Source organism: Lonchura striata, chromosome 3, assembly GCF_046129695.1.
Source record: "Lonchura striata isolate bLonStr1 chromosome 3, bLonStr1.mat, whole genome shotgun sequence".
In the NCBI taxonomy this organism is placed as follows: domain Eukaryota; kingdom Metazoa; phylum Chordata; class Aves; order Passeriformes; family Estrildidae; genus Lonchura; species Lonchura striata.
Genome location: NC_134605.1, coordinates 44449757 through 44474581, shown reverse-complemented (window position 1 = coordinate 44474581; position 24825 = coordinate 44449757). Strand labels below are relative to the sequence as shown.

The window sequence follows — 24825 nt, the reverse complement described above, 5'->3', positions numbered from 1 at the left end:
TCCCCACATTTTGGAACACATAGGTGCAGTGTAATTTCATCTGATGAATTACTATGTAGAATAGTCAACTTTCTGATCAAGAACAGTAGTAAGAATTTCAAACACTTCACATCTATGTGTATTTCTATACAGAATTTTGGCAGCACATAATGAAATTACAAGTAAAATTATAAATTCTGTCATCAGATGAAATTTCTTGTAATAAAAAAAAAATTGCATTTAAGGGATTTTTTTTTCAAATTAGAGTAATGTATTAATGAAAGCGCCAAGGTATTTCCTGGACTGAAATTTTATTTTAAGAGGGATATAAAAATGTCTGGTCCAAATTCTTGGGTTCTAGTAGCCATTACTACTCTTTGTAGTACAGAGTTTGCTCTTTTTTACAACTTACAAATGTGTCATAATGATAAGGGAAAAATACAAAATTTCACGTAAGTGAAATAAATGTGGTGATTTCATATTACTTCTGTATCCTTTTAATAAATATGTAGATTTAGATATGCATAGCAGTCTAAAATACATCTGGTACAGATATTTGTATTTAAGAGCTTTGTAATATAATGCCATATTACTTGATTAGGTTTTTCTCTCTGCTTTTCTTACAGCTGTGACATTATCCTGATAACAGTTGCTGGGATGAAACTCCTCCGCTCCTCATTCTGTAATCCTATTAATCAGTTCGTTACTTTGAGCTTTACTGTGATCTTCTTCCGATTTGACTACAGAGACATTTCAGAAAATTTCTTGCTGGATTTCTTCATGATGTCCATTGTGTTTCATAAGGCAAGTTTTAGAACTCCTATAATTTCTTTGAAAAAAAAATACTTTCAGTGCCACCTGGCTTATCAATACATGTTAGGACTTTTTAGAAGTAATAAATGCATACCTAGACTCAAATTATTTGTATTGTAGAGGAAAAAAAATCAGTTAATTTAAAAAACAGGCTTTGATAAAATTTTTTTCTGGCTTTGTGTGGTATTTTTCATCTAATTTTTGTTCACGTGTTGCTATATAAAGTTCAGAATTGTTTTCAAGAGGAGAATCCTCAATGAGTTTGAAAGAGCCTCTTGGGTCATTAGCGCAGGACTGCCCTCCAGATCAATTGCCTGGTGTTTTTATCTCTGTTTCCTTTGAATGCCTCTAGTGGTTGACTCAACAACTTCCTTTGGGAAATTATTCCATTATCTAATCACCCTCATGATAATAAATGTTTTCCTAATGTCAGCCTTAACATTTTTCTTTTCCTATTTGCAGTCTGTTATCCTTGTGATGCTGCCCTTAACCTTAACCTCAGTGCTCCTTCCTCTCTATTACATTAACTCTTGAAGTGTGCTCCAGTTGAGTTTATTAAAAAACTACCAAACCCTTTCTGCATCAGTCAGGTCAGACCCTGTCTTTGTTAGGAATCTAGTGTTTTACTGAAAGAATTAGGCTTAACAGATACCTTGAGAAAACCTGAGAAAGTACTGAAGATTTGAAAATATTCATCCAGGGGTAATTCTAGTGAGGTGTTAGGTGTTTGGTTTTGTTGTTCTTTGTTTTATATTTGGTTTTTTGTTTGGTTGGTTTGGTTTTTTTGTGGGTTTTTTTTTTGTTTTGTTTTGTTTTGTTTTTTTTTTTTTGCTCTGGCTTCTTTGCTAGGTTTCTTTTCCTAAAAGATTCCTACTATATGTGTGAGAGTGACCCAGTTAGCATCCCTTAGTTGGTGAGAGAAGAAAGACATGGTTCCATATTGATTGCTGCATGTGCTGTGGAGATATTTAGCCCTTCTACAAAAGGATCATCAGCTCATACTGCTGTCTATGCCTACCTGGAAGTTTCAGGCTTCTGATGGAAAGGTCCAGTTACTTGGTGTTATGTTGGGCATTCCCAGTCATTTAGGGAAAGAGTGAAGGAGAAATTAAATACTTTCCCTGGTTTATTTCTGTGCTGCTTAAGGGACGATGAGAAAGGAGGAGTCACAACTTGGTGAAGTAACTTGAGCTCCTACTTTTTGCTAAACTCTTGGACCACACTCCAGCAGAAGCTTCACCTGCTTTGAGCCTTCACCCTCGGAACTGTTGTTCTGCTTTCCCTCTGCTGGGGTGAGAAAGCAAGGGCTGGGGAGGAAGGGCAGAGGAAGAGGATTAGAAGAGATGAGACAGAACTCTGCTTTAACAAGATTCCCCTCCACCATACTCTGATCCTAAAACAGGACTAGAGTAGTTTCTTTAAGCTTCTTAGCTTAGACTGAAAGATAACCCGCGAAGGCGATGCAGGGTTTGCTCGCATTATGCCACTTTTCAGTATTTGTTTCATTACTGTGTTCTCTAGAGAAAGGGGTAAATTTTTGTCTCCAGAGAAGTTGATCACTGCTAAGTTCCATGTCTGAATGATGGTTTACTTAGTCCTAAAACTCATTCTCTAAAAACCTCTTTACAGGATCAAAAAATTAGCATGCCAGAATTGAAAGTTCCGCTATTTAATTATTTTGAAAATGTTGAGCATATCACAAAATACTGCTGTGAATTATTTCATACCTTTGTAAGAAAGAGATACAAAGTCTTTTCAGTAGGTTTTTTTACAGTTACTTGGGTAGATTGAAGCTACTGTTCACAGTAGAAAGACTAGTGTTAGCAATGAGAATGAGATAATGAAGGATGCTTATTAAATTAAGCAGAGATGCTAAAATAACTACACTCTACTAGACTGCAGGCTGTGCTGCAGACATGTTTTGAAAATGTGGTTTTAGCATTGATCTTCCATCTTCATATCTAACAATACCTGAAATTTTGCGGGTCAGTAGTTCAGCAAGTGGAATTGTCCTTGTTCCATTTAAATATTCTACGTCAAATGGTTGAATTATTTATATTACAAAAGCACATGCACAGTTTCACAATGATCATTAGATATAATATGAAAAATCACACTGCAGCTAATAGCAATTAAATACCTTTTAATTTCAAATCATAAAGGGCATAACTTTTCTTTACCCTAATTAAGAATTGAGCTTTAATTAACTCAGCATTGTGGAATTTCAGTAACGGATATGATCATTTGAGGCAATGATGATGTGTGTTTATTTCATACTATGGTCTCCAAGCAAGCTGCATCATAGATTCTCTCTGTATTTCAGCCATTTTTATGTTTGCACTTATTTTTTAAAATACAAACAAAATCTAAAATACTGTCTATTACTGTCACCTTTAGCTATGCAGACGTTATTACACAGCCATGACTGATTTTTGTTTGCACCTTGGAAATGTCAGTTTGCCACTCTCTTAATTAAGGAACACTAGAAGCGATGTCTTAGTCACAGTGATGGCAATTTTTAAGCAAGCTTACCCCATAAAAAGCTTTGCATGCTTTCAAAACATGGTGGTAATATTTTTTCTTCTACCAGGCAATGGGGAAGAAAGAATCTCAATTCAACAGACATTCACAACTGCACTAGTCACTCTTGATGCAGATTATATGGAATAAAACTTTGCTAATAATGTTTTGTAGATTATTTCTAAATAGCTCACTGATTGTGCTTCCCTTGTTTTCCCCATTGTGGTGTTAATTTAATGTAATTTAGTCAAATCAGAAACTCCAAATGAGCATACCGCTCCTTGAGCAAGCTGGGACATGGAAGTCCGAATTGCTGCTCACAGATTTTCATCTCTCTTAAACACAACACCCACACTGAGGTAACACAGAGAAAGAGAGAGTCTACTCAGTTCTTTTCCTGAGAATTTTTTTAATTTTTTGTCTTTTTAACATCATAGAACTTACTAATGTCACACAGTTAATTCAATTCTTTTTAAAAAATGATTAGCTATTTACATTTTGACAATTTACAGAATGTGAAAACACTAAATGTTGATTTAGGCATACGCAGAGTGTGCTATTTTGTATTTCAAATTGCCTTGGAAAGGCAGCAAGATAAACATTTAGGAAATATTTTCTTACTTGTTTTTCAGAATGATTGCAGCTTTTAATTCAAGTGAAACAGGACTTCTCCATTTTTCTTAAATTAAGACTTTCCACGTAGCAAGACCAAGTTGTGTCCTTGACTACAACCTGGGAAGCTTTTGTCCAAAACTGCTGTTGTCTATAATCTTTAAATAAGAACTGGCCTTTTAAAACAGAATGGCCTTTTAAAAGTTTGTGGTTACTCATTCAACATGTGTGGGTGTAATGCTGTGATGTATATTCTGCAGGAAGTCAAACCAGATAATCAAGACAGTCTTGGTCTACATGACTCCATGTAAACTTTTCAAATGAGCCAGTTGTTATCCCTGGATGTTTTAGGAGATAATGCCAGTGCAAAGGTTAATAAGAATGTTCATATTAAATGAAAATGGAAACACACAAAAAACTGAGAACATATTCTTCATAAGCATAGCAAAGATGGAATATATAATAGGCCTTAGAAGATTTCTTCCTAGACTTATAACACTAGGAAAAAATCTGAGACTCTTTCTTGTAATAAAGTAAAAAAAAAAAGTGGAAATATTAAATGGTTTGATTAGTTTATTTGGAACTGATGAAAAGATGGACCTTTCTTCCTTTCTTTTGCTGTCTACTGGCATAATATTTAACTGAGGAAAAGCTCTAACATATGCAAAAGCTATCAGAGGAAGAGCATATGGATGGTTAAGTGATATAGCTCACCCAGTCCATTTTTCTTCAGTGTGATAAAACCAAAAAAAAATTAAAACAGTAATGGACCCAGCACTGCCTTCTGTGGCAGATGTGTGAGATGCTTTTGAAGGGTGTCTGGAGTAGCTGCTCAGGAATGAACCAGTATTTAAGTGTGAAGTAGAAGCGACTGCAAATCATTCAGACAGCAGGAAATATCAGTTTGGAACTGGCTGAATGTTAAAAAGGATGCTCAGAGCAAGACTTGTCCCCAACTCTTTTGCTGTGCTCTGTTAAAAATGTGATTTTCCGTTTCATCCAGTACCACAGGCAACCTCTAAATTTTGCTGGTGGGAAGGAGTCATAGTATCTCCCTGAACTGCTTTTGGAACCTCAAGCAGAGCTGATGTTGAGCTGAAGGAGCAAAGACAGCAAAAACCTCTGTACTGTGGCTGTGGATGCTCCTGTGCTTATTAGTGTGCTCCTGGCTACTACAAAAGCCTAGCAGGAGGTTCTTGCCAGTCCCTTCACCACTGGGAGCATGCTGCTAAACTGGCTCTTACCAGCAACTTTTTCATCTCTACAGCACAGCTGAGAAATTCTACTTGTTCTTTGGAATACGGGTTTTTGACAAATCTGTGCAGCTTTCTTTAAGCCCTAAAGAGTGAGGCATCCCTAGCTTGCACACTCATCTACCATACAGATCTGAATGGGAATGATAAGCCCAAGTGCCATTAACCTTCTAATGTACAGGCCTACAACTTCTTAGCTCTTTCATTGTCTTATATGTTACTGTCACACAGTTTAATGGTCTCCTAATTTGTGTGTGTATGTGAACTAATTAGCAATACAAAAATATGAAATCACCTTGTATTTTCTTATCATCAAATCTTCTGAGGGTTCTGAATTTGTCTTCATGCATAAGGCAAAATAATCAAAGAAGCAGAGCTTGTTAAATTTGCCTTCATTAACACTGAATTTATTTGCCTAAGTACTCTTATTCCTGCTGAGCTCACTTAAATATACAATTTCCCTGTTTGATATTTTTTCTTGTTTCCCAGAATACATTTTCCAGCTAAAAAGGAATCCACGTTTTTATAAGAATTTTTTCTCTTTCTGTATACTTCTTTCTCATATAGTATCAAGACCACATGTTTATGAAAGATGATCTTTGTCAAAGTAGATCCAGCTAATGCAGCCAGTTTGTAGCAACCTGGCAGACCTTTGTTGATCGGGCTTAACTTTCAACATCTGCAACACAATCCCTTGGACAGGAAAGAAATTGTGTGTCATCTTGTTTTCCTTCATTTTATGAGAAAATGCTGCCAAGTGCATTGACCTTCTTGGTGCTTTGTTGAAGTCAAGTAATTAACCTATTGGATCTTTTTATTGCCTTTGTGGCAATAAAACTCTTGGTTAGCTGGCATGTCTCATTGATTTAGGTGTGACTTATAATTCAAAAGCCTCACTCTTTTTCCTTTCCTCTTCTGATTTTTCATCCTTCTCTAAATCTGATGTTTCACTTCAAAGCTTCTGGGTCTAAGTCGTTAATTCATATTTTAATCCATTCCTTGCCATTTGTGCATACTGAAATCCAATGTCTTAATCATCTATACCCTTTTGGCTCACAGCTGTTTCCTCAACTTTTAATATCTGGCATATAAACCCTTTTAAGACACTTTCTGCTGAGTAAAATACCCAAGACTACATTTGATATTTGACAGGATAATCCCAGTGGTATTTTCCATAGACTCCTTAACTCTTGGGCACTGTACAGTTCATGTTTCCTCTTAATATTGGAGGAATGGTTTAATTGAATTTTCATTCAGCCTTCTGTCACTGACCTCTTTGTCAGGCTTCATTCATTACACTATTCCAAATTTACATTTTCTCTTTTTTTTTTTTTTTTTTTTTTTTTTTTTTTTTTTAATTTTATTTATTTATTTATTTTATTTTTTTTAATTTTCTCTAGAAGGGGGTAAATGCATTTGGGGGTGCAGGGAGATATGCACACACTCCCTGGGTCAGTATGCCTCAGTATGCACTGAGGTCTATGTTCACGTGCATTTATGCTGATAGAGGCCTATTCTGTCTGTGTTATGCAGGCACTGAAAGAGAAATCTGGAGTACTGCAAACTTGGTGTTTTTTCTTATGCCTACTTTTAGCATAGAATGCTAGAATGGCTTGGATTGGAATTGGCTTTAGATACCAAGTTCCAACTCCCCTGCTATGGGCAGGGACACCTTCTACCAGATCAGGTTGCTCAAAACCCCATCCAACCTGATCTTGAACACTTCCATGGATGGGACATCCACAGCTTCTCCAGGCAACCTGTTCCAGTGCCTTACCACCCTCCTAGTGAGGAATTTCTTCTGAAAACTTCATCTAAATCTCTTTTAGTTAAAAACTATTCCCCCATCTCCTATCACTTCAGGCCCCTATAAAACGTCCCTCTCTCCAGCTCTTTTGTAGGTCTGCTTTCGGAACTGGAAAGCTGCTTTAAAGTCTTCCTGGAGCCCTCTCTTCACCAGGCTGAACAGCCCCAACTCTCTCAGCCTTTTCTTCATAGGAGAGGTACTCCATTCCTCTGAGCATCCTCTGGACCCACTCTAATAGGTTCATGTCTTTCTTGGGCTGGGCACCCCAGAGGCCGATGCAGGTTCCTGGTGAGGTCCCACCAGAGCAGAGCAGAGGGGTAGAATGCCCTCCCTGGCCCTGCTGCCCACGCTGCTTTGGATGCAGCACAGGACAAGTTTGGTTTCTGGGCTGAGAGTGCGCAAGGCTGGGTCAAGTCCAGCCTCTCATCCACCAGCACCCCCCAAGTCCTTCTGACAGGGCTGCTCGCTTATCCATTCTCTGAGCAGCCTGTATTTGTGCCTGGGATTGCCCCAACCCAGATGCAGCACCTTTCACTTGACTTTGTTCAACTATGTGAGGTCTGCATGGGCCCAACCCTTTTGAGAAGGAAATTTCTGGGAAGATGCAGTCTTGGCAGAATCCATGCCTGTGAAGGCTTTCCTGAAAATGCCTGAATCAATGCAGCTGATGAGTGCACTCAGAGCTGCACTGATTTATTTTGCTTGTCTGGCCTTCTTCATATTAAGCTGATGAGCTCTGATCTTGTCCTTTTTGCCCACCTTGGGGTATATGTGAGCCTGTTTTTCTCCAGTGCCACAGGTTCCTTCCCTGAGCTCTTGCTATCAGCTAACAATGTAGGAAGAAGCAGCATCTGCCATGAGCAGATCCAGGGCTCTGTTAGGTTTTGTCATCATCTTATTGTCATAATCCTTATCATAATTACATCTGGCTAGCATTTAACTTCAATTGTAAGGCTTTCAAGGCTTGCTGCTCAAACTGCTTAAAACATGCCTGTTTTGTACAGTGTCACTGTTTAGTGCTCAGTGTTGTGCTTGAGGAATATATTCTTTCCTCCAAGGTTTGATATCAGAGACTTAGACTGATTATATTTTAATTCTCTTGTATGTATTGCATTAGACAATGATTTTGGAGCCCTCTTTATAAAGGCTTCAAGGGTCTGCGAGCATGTGCAGATAAAGACATCCTAGAAAGTATTTGTTGTAAGTTCAAACACGGCTGTCCAAATACACCATAGAATGTCACAATGACTTAAGACATAAGCATTAAAAAACTTTAGTAAAGGTTTTTAATGCTCCAGAAAATCTTGTTTTACAGGATTCCATAAGCAAAGTTTGTTAAAATGGTATTAAATAAGAACCCAAAAGTCAATGATTTGCAAAGCAAAGCCATGAACAATAATAAAATTATTCCACCAAGTTTAATTTAAAGTCCTTAAATGCATACATACTTACAGCTTTTCCCTCTTGATGTAGATTCATTTTTATTGATATTCCAAAAAGAAAATAAAAATATACCAGTAGCTATTAGAATTTAATTCTGAAAGCTGGAGTTTCTACTTGATCAGAATTAGCTTAACATGAAGAAGCAAATACTCCTCTCAGAGTCTCAGTTCAAGTCATCTCAAGGTCACAGGAGGAATCTAAGGAGGAATATAAAGAAATACCTGTTCAAACTAAATAATTTCTTTCTGCACTTACTTTTTAAATCTCAATTTGTGTTGCATGTAGAGCATATAGCTATATATATATGTATATGTGACCGTTATTTTTGTTTAAAACCTATGTGTGTGTGTATACGTATATATACACAGTTTTTTTAAGACACAGAAAAATTCAAACTTAGCAAGAGAAGGTTAATGTTTATGCATTATTTAGTCCCAGAATTTCCAAGAAGTCTGCCCACACAGAATCCCAACAGATGCCAAACACGACAAAGGGCCACCAAAAGCTGAGAGCATTGCATAGTCTCCATTGCACATTGAGTCCTTTAAATTCAGGTGTTAACCTCTTCCTAGTTCATTAAAATCTACCAAATTGAGAAAAGGAGATACCATTTTAGTGATGTTTCAGACCCCACAAATCTTCAGTTTTTCATGTATGTTGACTAATTTCCATTAAATTTGTTTGCAATGGTACCTAAATTTGGTTAAGTAAGAATAACCAGATTTAACGAAAATCCTAGGAAGATGAGTCTTTGCCTTTGTGTAATGCTCACTGGTGCACCAGAAAGTCTGTAGAGACTTCAGAATTCATAGAAGACTTAAGGATGATTAAGACAAAATGTGTGTCTCAATAAAAGAAACATGAAAGATGGATGCATGTTCTGCACTTTTACTTGACAGTAGTGCTGGTTTAAATTCACCAAACATGCTGATAATTTAATGTCTTTATCAAAGACTTTAAAAACAGTTTACTGTATAAAACCACCACATGCATAAAGATATATAGGAATATTAGAACTTTTATGCCCCCTAAATAATATATAATTATATATTATAAATAAAATATAAATACATAATAGCTTCTGCTTATTGAACTGCAGAAAACACTGATGATCTAATAAGGCTTAATACAAATATTCTTTTATAAATAATTCTAAAGTGAGATGCAGAAGTCTTAAAAATTAATCTTTTATATATGTTTAAGGAAATGGTTATGAAAAGAGGGTTAAAATTCGCCAGAGACTATTTTTTTTCACCTTCACTTTAGATGGGAATGTTCTCTCTTTGTGTCTAGCACTGTTAAACCTCACCCTCATTCAAACAGAACTCTACTGGGGATAATTTGTGTGTTTCGCAGAACCACAGAAGGGCTGAGGTGTCCCATCAGGTCCCATGGAAGTGGTTTTTTTTTTTTTTAGTTTGGTTTAATGTGTCCTTAACTAATCCTTTGCTATGTAGGTTGTCCCAGTTTCTCCATGCTTCCTCACAGCTCCTAGGGGCCTCTGGCTTGAAGGGTTGCTAGTAAAGACCAAGCTAAGGAAGGCACTGAGTACTTCTGCCTTCCCCGTGCCCTTTGTCACCAGGTTCCCTGCCCCATCCATCAGCAGGTCCGTGGGATTTTTTCCAGTTTGTGTGTTGCTGCTGATACACCTGTAGAAGTCCTTTCTTTTGCCTTTTACTTTCCTCAACAGATTCAGCTCCAGATGGGCTTTGCCTTTTCTCTCTCTTTCTAATTCATTCTGTTTTGTTTCTGACAATTTAAAAGAGATGAAGGTTTTCCTCTTTAGCTCATGTCTTCAGATTACTGAAGATTGAAATGCAGCTGGTTGTAGTTGAAATAAGAGAATAGCTCAGCCTCTCCTATTTATAAAGGCAATTTTTAGCAGCTTCAGTTTCTTTCTGTGAGAAAAGCTCTGAGTTCCCCTATCAGATATAGGAGGAAGCATATTGCAAATTGGATGAAACTGATAAGGAGAAACAGTTTCTCAGATCATTTTAGCAAAATGAAAAAGAGAAAATGTAAAGCCAAGTCCTCTTTTCCTAAATCTCAGTGTTGTAGTTGGTAGATGACATCACCTTTAGCAATTATAGTTAGAGATGTAAAATGCTAATGGCATATTACCCTGAAGGCATTTTGCAGAACATGCCCTGGAATTAGGGATTTAAGAGGTAATAGAGGCATTTGACAACTCTTAATGAAAGCAGTAGCCTGAGAATCACACATCTCCAGGCTTTTAAGTGCAATGTTGTAAGGCTTTCAAAAACCAAGAGAGGTTCACTAAAGCATTCTTGCTTCATGTTCTCGTGGATGGAAATGAGCTCCTTTGCCTGTCTTGCGAAGTGTTAGCTGAGAGGAAAGTGCTGGAAGAAGCAGCAGCAAGTTCATGCAGAAGCAGTAGGACTTGTTAGATGCAACAGGGAACCTGGGCTCCATGGGCCAAGTTTTGCAAGGTGTAAGTATTAAAGAACAACTGAAAATTATATATTGGAACAAGGAGCCAGAAGGGTGTCCTCCTGGATTTGGTTTCCTAGTAAATGCAAAACCTGAGTTTTATTTGAGATTTAAAAACCTTTTGATGAATTCTGTGCTTTGAGCACAGCTAGGGTGATTTATGACTCTGTGATGTCAATCTGTAACTGGCAGAACTTTGCTGGGCTGTGCTGCCATTTTAAATTTTTGAAGTTTCAAATGTAAGTCATCAGATTTTTCCAGCCCTTCACTTAAATATTTTTGCAGATAAAATTTTTCTTCCAGCAGTTAATTGTGATGTTTGAGATAAATAAAAATGAAGCGAAACAAAGCAGCCCCACAACCTGCTAAATAAGAATGAAATAAATAAATGTCCATTTGAGTTTCAGTTCAGATTTACTTGCCTACTTTAATGCTGCAGTCTGCAAGTTACGTGTAGTATTTTTGACAGAAAACAAAGTTAATGAGATACGAATTTCTCAATCTAAGTAAGAGTAACCATTGAGGGGATTGTAACAGCTTCTTTTTATCAGGGCTTTGGTGGTTTTAAATAGTATATCTGTGCAAAGTAAGTGTAATCTATACTTGGTGTATTGCTCCTAATTTGAGTCATGCCAAAGCAAAGAGAGTGGGTGAATCACTGCTTGTATCTCACCTGGAAAGTTTATTAGTTGTAACTGGAGCTAGGGTGACACTGGTTATACCGAGTTAGCAGCTGCTGTTCGATGGTTTTGTAGCACTAAGACCAAAACAGGTCAACGCTACAAGTGATTCTGACTTCCCTCACGCTTGATATGCACTTATTTACTACAGTCTGTGGAGAAGCTCAGTGAAACATCCTGTAAATGCATTGCCAGTGCACATACAGGTGGCCAAGTGGGACTTTGGGGTTGGTCACTTCGGGAGGACTGAAAGGAGCTGGCCAGAGAAGTTGTGTCCTCTCTGACTGCCAGCGTGCTCGTACGTGACGTGTGCCCGGAGCCGTGCTCTGTCCCGAGGCCAGCTGCCATGGGGAGCTTGTGTCTGGGCTGATGAGCTCTTCCAGTCTGTGTGCAAGGTGCAGGTATGGAATTGCCACCTAGAAATCAACCACGGAGGGTTTTCGTTCAAAAGATTCCTGGAGTTTGTTTGGAAGAGTGTTAGCTGGGCCAGACCAGAACCTTCCCAGATGCCTTTCTAACAGTTTAAAAATATGCACAATATCAATGCTTGAGAACATTGCCTGGAAGCATTTTAATATACAAGTGTTGATACAGTCTCAGTGTCTTTCAGGATGTTGGCAAAGTCTTTTTTTTTTTCACTAACTCAGAAAAAAATTACTCTAAGAAATTCAACATATATTTGCTATATGAGCATGAAATATTGCATATACTCCTGTTTCACTGTCAACTTCTCTGTGTGTTGAGCACTAATGTCTATTGATGGCCAAATCTTTCCTGACAGTTTGTCAGGAACCCACTCTGCAATAGATGAGACATAAGATCTGTTTTGGCCTGGTGCCAAGAGAAATGACAGGGGGGGAAAAATGTATTCCAGGGAAAAAGTACGCATCATTCTTGAATCAGAAACTGCTAGTTGCAGCACCAAGCATATTTTACAGGAAACAAAAGTGAATTTGTTGTGGTTTTCAGTTTGTACTGCACAACAATAAAAGCTTATATTTATACAATGTTTTTATGATACAATATTCTTGAAAATGCAGCTACAACTCATTATTAATGCCATGCATATGCTTGCATCATGATAGCTTCTCCCATTGAGTCAAAAAATGGTAATGCTGTGTTCTTGAGAAGTGAGTCTGATTTCCATGTGCACAGCCACATGTCACACATTAAACTTTATCCAATTTCTCCTGCAGATTCCTCTCCTGTAACTGTCTCACATGTGGTCATATATAGTCAGTGAATATCAGAACCTGTTCTCCCACTTTCTAATTAGAGCAGACATACTTCTGAAAGGTAATCTGGGAACTACCTCAGTATGGTGGTCCAAAATGTACCTCATTGCAAGTTCGAATTTCAAGTGAAGAATATACTTTAATGCATTACTGAAGTAAGACCTTAATACCTATGAAAGCTAATAATACAATATAATTTATCTCATGTTTATTCCAGGACACAGTTTTTAAGCGTCTCTTTCACATACTAGTTTTGAAATTATCCCAGTGCCTAAAAAGTGACAATGTTTTTCTTTTTTTTCCTTCTTTTTTTTCAGCTGTGGGACCTACTTCAGAAGTTGCAGTTCATCATGACTTATATTGCTCCCTGGCAGATTGCTTGGGGGTCATCGTTCCATGTTTTCGCTCAGCTCTTTGCAATACCTCATATCCTTTACAAATCTGTTTTTCTTTATTCTTAAGTTCCTCTTCATATATGCAATTTATTTACAGTGTTTGAATGATATTTGAAATTCTTAGGTAATTTACTTTGAAATTTGAAAATCTTGGATCATCTTCTGAGAAAAACAGTTTTCTCTTTTTTTTTTTTTTTTTTTGGCTGCATAGGATCTGAAATTGGGAGACTGAACTCTGACTCAACCTGGTGTGTTTATTCCCACCCAGCCACATTCTGCAGATTACTTACTTCCCCAGTCCTCAGCACTGAGTTTTGATGCATCCAGAAAGAAATGTTGTGACAGACATATTGCAGGGCTTATGGCTGACTGAGCTCTCAAATATTAGTTTCTTTCTCACTTGTTTCTAGTTGGTATATCAGATATAAATTCATTTCAGTGAGCCAATTTCTGCTGCAACTGTCCTGATTTTTTTTTTTTTCAATTCATAAGCAGCTAGATTTTTACATTTTAATGTAATTTTTTTCATTGGGGTGCTGAGGAATATTCTCCTTTTTAAGATTTCCACTCTTTTTTATGAATAACAATATATGTTTGTCAGCACCAAAGCAGTCCTTCAGAAGCAGTCTGTTGGGTGCCTGTTCCAGGGCTGTCTATAGGTTTGTGGATATGGGGAGTAAAACAGAGTTCAATGACCTCCAAATCACCTGTCCTGAAGGGTTAAAAACTATATATTGAATTTTTAGAACAAAAATTACTCAATTTAAATTCAAATTCAGTTAGATACTTGATTGAATACAGAAAAAAAAAAACAACAAAACAACAAAAAACAAAACAAAAAAAAAAAAAAACAAACAAAAACAAAAACCAAAAAACATTTTAACTGGACAAATTTAACTATATTGATGTCTAAGGGGTTACCAGACACTTTTAATTTCTTCCTTCCCTGCTTACTAAAGTTGTGGAAGAAGAGTTGACAAAGTGGTTCTAGTTCAGACCTCCCGACGAGTTCACTTTGTAGTGTTTGTGAGATGTACACACTTAAATCTTTGTCCCTTTCACCCACAGGGTTGGGGTTTTTTCCCCTTGAGCGATTTCTTCCATCTGCTCTTTGCTGTGAAACATAAGCAATGTTGAGTAACAATGCTTATAGGTCTAGATGGGAAGAATAAATGGAAGCCTCAGGGAGAGGGAAGTGGACACAGAATAACTCCTAGAGGGAAAGTTTTAGGTTGTCTCCTTATAGAAGGAAAGCATTATAAAAGCAGTGATCTGTCCTAAGAGTTTTAGGTTATTCATAGCAAATCCTTCCAGAATTTCACAACAAAAAAAATATTTTCATTTCTGTTGGGGAAGTATATATGAATTTATTTAGCAAAATATTTAAGATCTAAGATTATATTTCAACAAGTTTCCCGTTGGTAGCAAATATTTTCTGCAGTGGTAACTTTGATCTTAATAAAATTACCAATTAAGTTTTGCAAAATGGAAAGTAGTTAAACCAGAGTTTTGTTTGTTTACAGAGTTATTGCTAAAGTGATCTTGACTAGCTTTTCATTATTTATATTTATAGTATGCTTTGTAAATGCAAATCTGTCTTCTAAGGCAGTGCTGCAATTAAGATATTGGTTAAATGCTGAAGTTAATATTCCCACAACAGCAATAACTCTGCTTCTTTGCACAGTAATTTTATTTGTTGTTATCATAACCCTGCAAACAGTAATGATGAATGCATGTTGCAGTTTACAGAGGTACTAAACCTGCCATTTCTTTACAGAGTTAATTATTTGTGGCTCTTAATTGCTTCAATCAGTTCTGCAAGCAGGATGTAATTTTTTAAATTTCAAAGTGCCTGGGTGAACTTTTGCTTCAGAGCTCAGTGATAGGAGTCACTGAGCATACTTTAATGCCTTTGGGTGCAGCATGCAGGGCATGAAGGGCAACACGTGTGGAGTACTTGTTGGTGGTTTTAGAGTCTCCACCATTAGAAATCTTCAGGATTTTAGGTGACTGTTTATAAGGAGTCATACAGGTTTAGCTGATCTTGTTTGTGGCTGCTAGATAGACTAGGTGACCCTTCAAAGTTCCTCTTAATCCTAAAAGACCAGGAACAGAAATGGGCTTCAGATTTGAGGATAGATCTGCAACTTCACTTCTAGCATTTAAGTGGGTAAGATGAGGTTATGCATTTATAAATATCAGCACACTGAGAAAGTCAGTGTAGTTTGTGGTTCAAAAGCAGAGTTTACCTAAAAAAGGAACAGTGAAATTTGAGAGAAAAAAAAAAAAAAAAGAGTTTGTAGTTGAGATTATCCTCTTTAGGAGAGTTTCTGCTTTGGCTGTTTCAAAGTTACAGCTCTCATATCAGAAAACAGAGCCCTGTGACAGTCTGTTTTCCCATCCTCTAAGTGGTTCTGTGCCTGGAAGGCACTTGTAGTAATTGCAAGTAAAAATGTGAGTTTTGAGAAACAGAGGATTTGGATCTGGCCTTACTGTGTAGTTTTGTGTTAAAAGGAGGATAGAAGATTTTCAAAATGTCAGTCTTTCACTTACTTGTTTTGAAGCTGGTTTGAATTGAAACAGATTTTTAAATTGTAAGAATTAATCCTCAAAGATAATGTTTTATTTAATGCTGAAGAGTTTTTAGCTTTGAGTTTTATGTTCTCAAAATTTGATTTTGGCCATGTCAGAAAAAAAAAATCCATTATTCACAAATAAAAAAGTTCTTCTTCTAGATAATGTAGCCTAATGAAGATGGTACACAGGAATCCTGGCTTGGGTCAGGTTAAAAGTCAGTGAAAGAAAGTATGCCTGTATGTTTTTGATACTTCTTTTTTACTTAGACATAATTAAAGCATTGGTATTTAAAGTAAATAAATAATGATCTAATACAGACAAATTTGATGTCCTCAAATAAAAATACCCCTGTGACAGATAGTTGCCCACTGCACATGTTAGATATATGTAAGACAGTCAGATGCTGTCACTTGGTCTCATGACAGACTTACAGATATGAAACAGTTAAAATCACTTTTCATAAATCAAATGGGGAGTGTCTTCTGTCCATTTAGTAGAGCATTATGTCTTCTGAAAAAAAACCCCCGTTGCTACTGGTTATGTCTAAGATACAAACAGTTCACAGTGGTGTGCGAAATGTTGTAGCTCAAGATGGCGGCAATTTTTTAATCAATCATTGTATTAGTACCAACTTTAAAAAACTTGGTTTGCTGCCCTTATCTGTCCTCTTTGTTCTCTCTTCCTCTCTTCAGCTCCTATGCCTCCTTCCCTTATCTGACACTTGTAAATACTTGTTCATCTTTCACAGCCAGTGCTTGGTTATGACTGCGCTGTAATGTGACAGTTCAGCTTTTTTGATGCACTTGCTTTCTGCTCTGTCACTTTTTTAAACTTTAGACTCTTGGGGCAGCTAATTTTTCAATCTCTCTAATGCACAAAGACACCATTCCAGACCACTGTCTTTTAGAAAGGTTGAGAGATTTGAAAGGTGTCTTTTGGCAAATATTTGTTTCTAGATTTTGCAAATGCCTTTGAAAGCATGGCTAGCTAGTAGTTCTATGGAAATACTGTACCAAGAATGATGCTACTTTTGTTAAAATGGGGTTTTTGTGAAATCTCAGGGATTGTGGGACACATGTACAATATATTGCTATAAGAGGGTAAGCTAAAAGACTCTGGTTATTGGTTGATTTTATTGGTTGTTGACTGAAATATAGTTTGAGATGTGCTTGATCACTGTCCGTTGGTAGTGGTTCCTTAGTTCATGGCTTCTTTACTTTGCATCTCCTTCCTAAGAGAGGTGTAAGGAATGACAACTGGTCTCTTATGCCAGTTTAAAAGTATTTTTCCTTAAATTTCATGGATGTGGTATGAATTAATGAAGAGTTTAAACCTAACATTTTATTTGCTAGGATTTATTTATGTTCCTTTTAATTTGCATCTTTTTCAATATCGTTATGTATCTCCTAACTTGCTTTCCAGCAGCCTGAAATATGACTTTACAATTGAAGTAAACTATGAATTCAGGCATTTGTTATGATGTTTATGTGTTACGTACTATTCCCCTATCCTCTCATTCTCATTTCTCATATATTTCAAAAAGTATGAAATGCTGATCGATCATTTTTTAGCTTTTGACAAACATGGAATAGTAAATTCTCAGTAAGAATCAATGTGAAATTACTTTGAACCAGCAAGTTGGAATATAGAGGCATAGTTTCTTCACCTACCAGATCACTCCAAAACAAGCAGAAGCCCACAGAATGGAACACTGGACACAGTGAAAGCAAGACTCCGGTGTGGAGAACAAATAATTTCCATGAGATTAGTTTTTCCCTCATGTGTGTGTGCTTTAAACTCTGTGTCAGACTCTGGAAAGGCACTTTAATGTTACAGAAGGTAGCTTAGGTAGCTGGAAAAGGCTGTTTGCTGTGCTGCCTATGCCTGGCACCTGTCCTTGGGCAGAGGTTAGGCAGGGTCACCCCAATAGTAAAGCTGTAGCATTGAACTGTAGCATTACCTACTACGTGCTGGTAATGGCTGATTTGGCACTGCCTGCCTTCCTCCCTTTCCGTGTTACCTTAACTTGCAGTTCTCAGACTCTGCTATGCTTTTTTTTCAAACTCTGGCTGCTTCAGTCTTTTCTACACCACTCAGTCCTTTTCTGGGTAGTGTCATCTTCATCGCATCGTATGCACGACCAATCAAGTTCTGGGAGAAAAACTACAAGTAAGACTATTCACAAGTTTCTGCAAGGTTTTGCTCTCATTAGTTTCATTTCTGGTGGTATTTTTTGTTTCCAAAGGTAATCCTTAAATTAGGGTATAGAGGTTAATCTTTCAATCTTGTTTCTGGTGTTTTACTTTCCCATGGTTATTTGGCTATTTCTGAAAATGTATTTAAACGATTATCAGTATGTTGCAGATGAGGTGTCATGTTGCATTTGTTGTACAGACACACAGTATCGAAGCTGTGAAAAAGAAAAAAGCAGTAAAAGTCCCAGTTGTCAGCCTTTTTTGTCTTGCTAGCTAGTGCTAGCAAATAAATCTGTGAAGCCTTTGGCACTAGCAGTCAGACTGCATAAATACATTTTATACTAACTAGACTGATTAAATGCTACCCTCTGGGATACAGCAGGTAACTCTGCAGCTGCAGAACTGTGATAGAAAGGGAAAATTGCATTTTCCTTTCTCACCAGTGAGAAGGGCCACACACTTAGCACAACTCTTGCATTGGTGCTGCTGGTGTATCTTAGTTTGAAGAGTTTTCTTTTCTTGCATTTTAACTTGTGTCTGTAAGTGAATATGTACTCATCTATTAAGAAATTAGACAAAGCCAAGTTATATAAAGAGGCTTTGTATTAATTTCTGAATGTGATGAGATTTGTGGAAACCTTTTAGGGGAACTGAGTTTTGTACACTGGAACTAGATCTTAACAAAATTCTCTCTCACTTCTTTTTTACTGGGACAGCAGTTTAATTCTTTCAAGGGAGTGAAGTGGAGGGCAGGTATGGGAAGGCAGGAAGCTACCACTAATCCCACAGACAGCTATACATTTTTGGATGGAAACCTTGAACAATATTAAGTAGGAAGTGAGGATTTTAACATTTGCTACATTTTACTTCATCAGAGCATTTTGAAGGCATGCAGTTCCCTTTCTAGGTACCAGTTAGAGAGCCAACCTCTGTTGAAGGCACAACACTGCTATATAGTTAGGGTAGTGTCAAGCCTTTAGGTTATAGTCAAGGGAAATAGAGGGAGTAATTTATATTTGCTTTTGTTTTGTCTAATCTTTTGATTTAAAATGAACAGGGGATATTCACAGGAAGTATCTAAAAATGGTTGATACTCAATACTTTAACAAGGGTGTGTGTGTGACTTGTTTTCATCAGTAGTGACCATCTGTGATTCCCACCAAGGGAAGAACTTGATGCTAATAGTTTTGCAAAGCAAGGTAATTATACATGAACTATAAAACCTCAAGTGAAGAAAACCAAACCCTTTTAATATTTTAATCCATCACCACTTGTCCTTTCAGAATAAGCAGCAACTACAACTTTGTTTTCAACCAGAAGGCATACATTATTCTTTGTAAAAAATTGTGCTCTTCTGCTTGTTAGAAATTCTACTGTATCTTCTATGATCTCACTTAAAACAAATACCACAACCTTGCCTCTCAAAAACCTTTCAGAAGTAAAAACAGCCTTGTAGAAGGTTCAGGTTTGTCATTGAAGGGAAATAATCTTTTCCTGAACCTGTGGCATCTCAGAATATGTACATTGAATGATTCCTAAATTTGTATTCATTTTGTCTCTAATACTTCTGATTCTCCTTTGCCTTACTTCCGTTTCACATGAGGACCTAACCAGAATGAGTGAGAGTTGGACAGAAAAATTCCTGGTTTATTGAAAAGACACTGTGAAAACAACAGAAAAAGGCAATGTAGGGGAGAAATTTAGTATTAAGAATAAGGAGATTTTCTATAAAATACTTCAAATAATTGAATGAACTGAATGCGCCCTGCCTTATTGCTTTGAATTTTGCCCTTTCAACATTTCAAGGGGTAGCATAGTTGCTTTCATTTTGAGCTGTGGAGTTAGATAGGATTGGGAACTTGATCTAGAATGGAAAGTTGTTCTGGCTCCTGCACATCTGCTGTCTTTGGGCTGCAGTTCTTACAGCCAGTTGTGCACTGAATTTTAAGGTTATATAAGACAAAACAGAAGAAACACATGGGGAAGTTGCTGTACATATTTCTTTTTCAGAGTGCACTGACAGTTTCCCTAGCTCAGGGTATTTCTGGAAAGTCACAGCCTCACTGCAGTGTTGTCTGAGTTCATACAAAGCAGAAGCTCTTGGAGATTTTTTTTTTTTTTTCTGTTTCCATACTCACTGCTTGTTGACAGGAAATTTGCCCAGGGGAAAGCTACCTTCAATGCATTTTATATAGCTTTTTATTTCTGCCTGCTTCACATACTAGTTTTCAAACATTTTCTTGCTGTATTGATGACTACATTAAATTCTCATTCTTATATTAGCTATAAATAATTCATTTACATTTACATGAAGTAAGATATTGTCAGTTCCAGGGTTATTTTTTAAAATAATTTAATTTCTTAATTGGAATAACTGAAAACAACTTTGACAAGCAGTCTAAGTATCAAAATTGTTTTTCTTTCAAGTCATAAATTAGATTGCTTTCTTAGATTGTTATTTCTGTACTGATTGTAATCAGTATTTGCACACTTTTCTGTTGTCAAGCAAATTTCATTGCTGTTTCACTTAAGGAAGAAATTTTTTTGCATCTTGTTTGGGCCAACAGCCTGAAGTTAGATGAGGACAAAAAATAATCCAGTTCATTTTTGGTGGAGTGTATCCAAAGTTGAAACTCTGAACTTTAGCAAGTACAGAGTACCATGTTTATTAATAGAACAGGGCTACTAGGCCAGTAGTGTGAGTGCTGAGCAACTGATCCATCTGTTCCTTAAAGTGTTGACTTGGTTGTCCCTGCCTGGTATTTTCTGAGTGCACACACATGTATCTTGTGTTTCCAGGTTTCTCTTAGTCCCACTTTATCTGTTGGCTAAATAGGAGTTTGAATCTTCAGGTTTCTTTGACTGAGCTTCTTCTATTCTAGGTGATTCAAACTGGAGCTGAAAGTCTTGGAGAATTAAAATGATGTTTGTTTTTTCAAGGAGCTGAAGGACTCAAGTGGGTAAAAAAAGAAAAAGCGATTCATTTTGCTAGTAAGCAAACTGTGAAATTCCTAACAGGCTCTTCAAAATTCAGGACTCATGCTGTGCCTGTTTGGGCTCTTGTGGTGTGTGTGCAGAGCATGGGTGTTCTTCCCTGCAGTCAGCAGATGCTGCTTGTTTTTAGTGTGCCCTTTGGTACTCACTGCAGGCAGAGTCTACTACACCAATACGTCACTGAGGTCAGGGACCCTTCAGAGGGGAAAAGGAGGGGTGACTAAGAAGAAGAAAAAATAAGGCATTAAGGAAAGTTAATGAGAAAGAAGAACTCTTGCAATCACAGTTTTGCAGCTTTCGCTGCCTTTGTTGTTGAAAAGAGAGGGGTGTAAAATTAGAAGCTGGGCTGCTGCTCATAAGCTGGTTACCTTGTGGGAGTTCAACTATGAGAATTTCTCTCTCTCTCCATATCTCTCTCTCTCTCTCTCTCTGTTATTTTTGGATTTTTTTTTTACAAAGGAAAGTTTGCTGTGACACTGGTTTTGTCCAGCCATTGGCCTAGGTCCCACTTCCCAGTTTGAAGACTGCTCTTTTAGTCCCTATTTTCACAGCTGTTAGAATGATTAGGCTGTAGATGTCAGAGAGAGAAAAGGAAATAGCAGTAAATCTTATTTAATGTACAGGAACTTTAAAGAATAAAGTGTTTGTCCAAACTCTATTGTTCAATTCCTCTGCTTTTGCTTTTTTTTTCTCGAATACTTTGTCATGCTGTGCCTGACTCTGTCCTTCTCCTCCCTTCCTCTTATCTTCCTTTGTATCTTGGATATGACAATGACAGAACAGAGTAGGAAGTTACTTTTATTCCCCAGTGGGTCTAACAGCTGGATCACGTGGAACAGCCTGTTTGTTCTCTGCTGCAGCTGTGACTTGTCCCCACAAACAGCAAACTGCCACCAGGAATCTGGAGATTTCACTGTTTACAAGCTGCTTGTCTCTCCTGTACCTTCCTGTTTCTACTCTTCTGGTTCAGTGCCTATTTTGGGGTAAGGCACAGCTTGCATTTGCTTTGAAGCGCCTTGAATGAATTACAGTGCGGTGTAACTGAATTAATTAGGTGTCTCTAAAGAGGCTGTGATTAAATTGCCACTTATCTCAGACTGGCATTACAGGATGCCTCTCTGTGTTTGGGACTGTGTGAGCAAGCCTTTCTTTTCTCACATCTTTTTAAAAAGTGTATCACGGTGTTATTGTTCCAGTCATTGCGGTCTGGAAAATAACCACCTGTAGGGTTAATAGAGCTGGGAATGGAGGGCAAGGAAAACCTGCCCTGCTTCAGATGTAGTGCAGATGGCTTTTTCTTCTTTTTTTTCCTGCCAGTTCACTTGACTTGCCCATCACACAGCCTGCAGGTGGAATGGGAAGAGTTTTCCCAGTGTACACGTAATTCTGGTTGACCCCACATTATGCACATGTGTGAGAAAAGGAGCTGTGAAAAGTACCTGTCTGCTCCCTCCCTTTTTGCCCATAAAATAACAGCCCTTCCACTTCCAAATGCTTAGTTTTAACACATGCTGGTGCCTCTGGTTTCCCTGTGAGCCTGCTCATCTGTTACAGCTGTTAAAACCCCTGCTCCAAACACAAAATGTCATTCACCCGTAACTCTCCATGGGCCTTTTTTGGGATCTGCACACTCAGACCTTTCAAGCTGTTCTTTTTAAGACTGGATTTCTTTTTTTTCTTAGTCTTTTTCTTGCTGTCTTGTTTGATTGTCACATGTTTTTAGACCTCCATAGTAGTGCAGCAGATGTTTATAGCTCAGTAATGGTTTGGACTTTGATTTATAGTGAATAGCATAACTTCAGCATTTTTCTTCCTTTTTTTCCCCCTAATTGACAGGACATAGTGTTTTCCTTATTTTGTCAAATATCATCTCATATGTTATGTTCTAACTACTGTCACTGCCCTGCTTAAGGGTTCAAACTTACTTAGGGCTCCAACTTTCTTGAATATTTCCAGCTACCTGGTCTGAAAGACTCATTGTAGTCTTGTTTTACTGTTCATTGCAATTACTTTACTTTCTTCCAAATTGATATCTCTGCAAATTTTTGTGTTTCTGTCTGGCTGCCTCTATTTCTGTACTGTCTTTATGAACTGACCAGAAAGAAGCACTGTATTTCTGTTTGCTATAAAATGAACTGAGGTACTAGTGCCTTTGTTCACAGCTATTACTCACTGATGAATGCTGGTCCCTTTGGTGACTGTGGTTCTTCTAAGAGAGATCTTCACTGAGTTGGTCTCGGGGCTCCCTCCTTCAGGCTTTTATTGAGGGTTGAGTTAATTTAGAACTCTTCAAAATAGTATAAATAAGTATCAGTGTGCAGATAAACGTGAAATGAGTGCTTATTAGTGCATATGACTTACAAGTCAAAACAAATAGGACCAATGAATGAACAGTTTTTGGCTTTAATTTTTGGGGTGTTGCCTCCAAATCAGAAAGGTTTACCAATCCTATTTACAAAGCATGTAGAATTTGGTGAATTTGTCTTTCTGGAAATTTCAAAGGTGCTTAGTTCTGTGAGATCCCCAGCTTGTACTGGAATACTACAGCCTATACTGAGGGATGCTTAGGCCTGACTTGGTATCCTTGAGTATAGCACTGATGCAGGTTTAAGTGGCTGGCAGTGGTGCAAAAGCTGAGATATCAGCAAGCTGTTGCCATTTTTCCTTTGTTTTTCTTCTCTTAAGGTTGGCAGATTTCCCAATATAGGTGATTTTTTTTTTTTTTTTGGAAAAAACATGCTCCTTTCTTTAAACAATGAGTATAAATTGGTCTTTGGGAAGTTATGCCCTGTTCTCCAGGGACATTTGTGGCCATGGTTCTGGCACTGGAGCCGAGAATAGAGAAAACCAAAATGTTTGAAGAACAAAGAACATCTTTATGTGTACTTCAGCCTCAGTTCTTCATGAGCTCTCTGAAATTACATGTTACTCATTAGACTTATTCATCTGACTGTCTTCTCCAGACCCTTCCCTGTCTGCTCCCTGCTGTAGTGTGTAACCACTCTCTGTCTTGCACACCACCAGTGCTGCCCACAGGCCTGTACCTGCAACACTTGCCTGGTTTGGGAGTCTTTCATTCCCTTCAGTGCAGAGCTTTGCAGAGTGACAAAGCCCACAGCATTCAGGTATGGGGGGGTGTTGCTTCAGGTACAGCCCAAACTAAAAGAAGCCCTGCTAGAAACTCCCTTTCCTTCAGTGTCTTGGGCTGTGATCTCCCCTAGAGCAAATGACCATGTGTGCCCCTTTGGCTACCTGCAGAAGCACGGAGCTGTGCACAATGCACACCTCCTCTCCAACTCAGTCCTCACCTCATCGCTTGACTCCATGTGGGGAGTCACACCTAGCTGGGAAAGGTGGGAAAGGATGGGCAAGGAAAACCAGGCACCTTTAATCAAGTAGGTTTGATATTAAAATAAGTGTTTTCTGAGTTGCCTGGAGTTTCACACTCAAGGGAGGCTATGCAAAATTCAAAGATGTAGTTTAACTGTTTGGCAGTCTCTCTTTAACTGGTAACATCTCTTTTTCTCAAATTTTTGCCCCTGGCAGTCAATAAAACAAATTGAGGCTAATTGAATAAGAGCCATATGTGTGATAATTAATTGGGAATGTGTTCTGATTCAGTGCTCTGTAGTTCCCTGCCGAGTTAAAGATGCAGTCACAACTCCAGTTCACTGAATCATTCTAAGAGGACAGAGTAAAGGCAGAAGGGAGACATCAGAAAGGGAATGCATGCTGAGATTAGGAGGAACACAAGTAGAGATCAAAACCATAAGTGGCATAAATGGAAAGGGAAAGGGGTGGGTGGGCAGAAAGGAAAAGGCATGCAATGAAAAATCTGAGGGGGTAACCCAACAGACTTGGGTAAGCAGGA

General features: G+C 37.8%; 1 protein-coding gene across 3 annotated transcripts in view; it reads left to right on the top strand.

The window, feature by feature from the left end:
• Positions 1 to 24825, top strand: part of PCNX2 (pecanex 2) — a 149571-nt gene that overhangs the window by 77357 nt on the left and 47389 nt on the right. For all 3 annotated transcript variants that reach the window (XM_077782114.1, XM_077782113.1, XM_077782115.1), the window contains 3 exons: positions 606 to 783; positions 13111 to 13220; positions 17806 to 17934. In XM_077782114.1, the coding sequence (XP_077638240.1) occupies positions 606 to 783; positions 13111 to 13220; positions 17806 to 17934 (417 nt within the window). The remainder of the gene's footprint in view (positions 1 to 605; positions 784 to 13110; positions 13221 to 17805; positions 17935 to 24825) is intronic.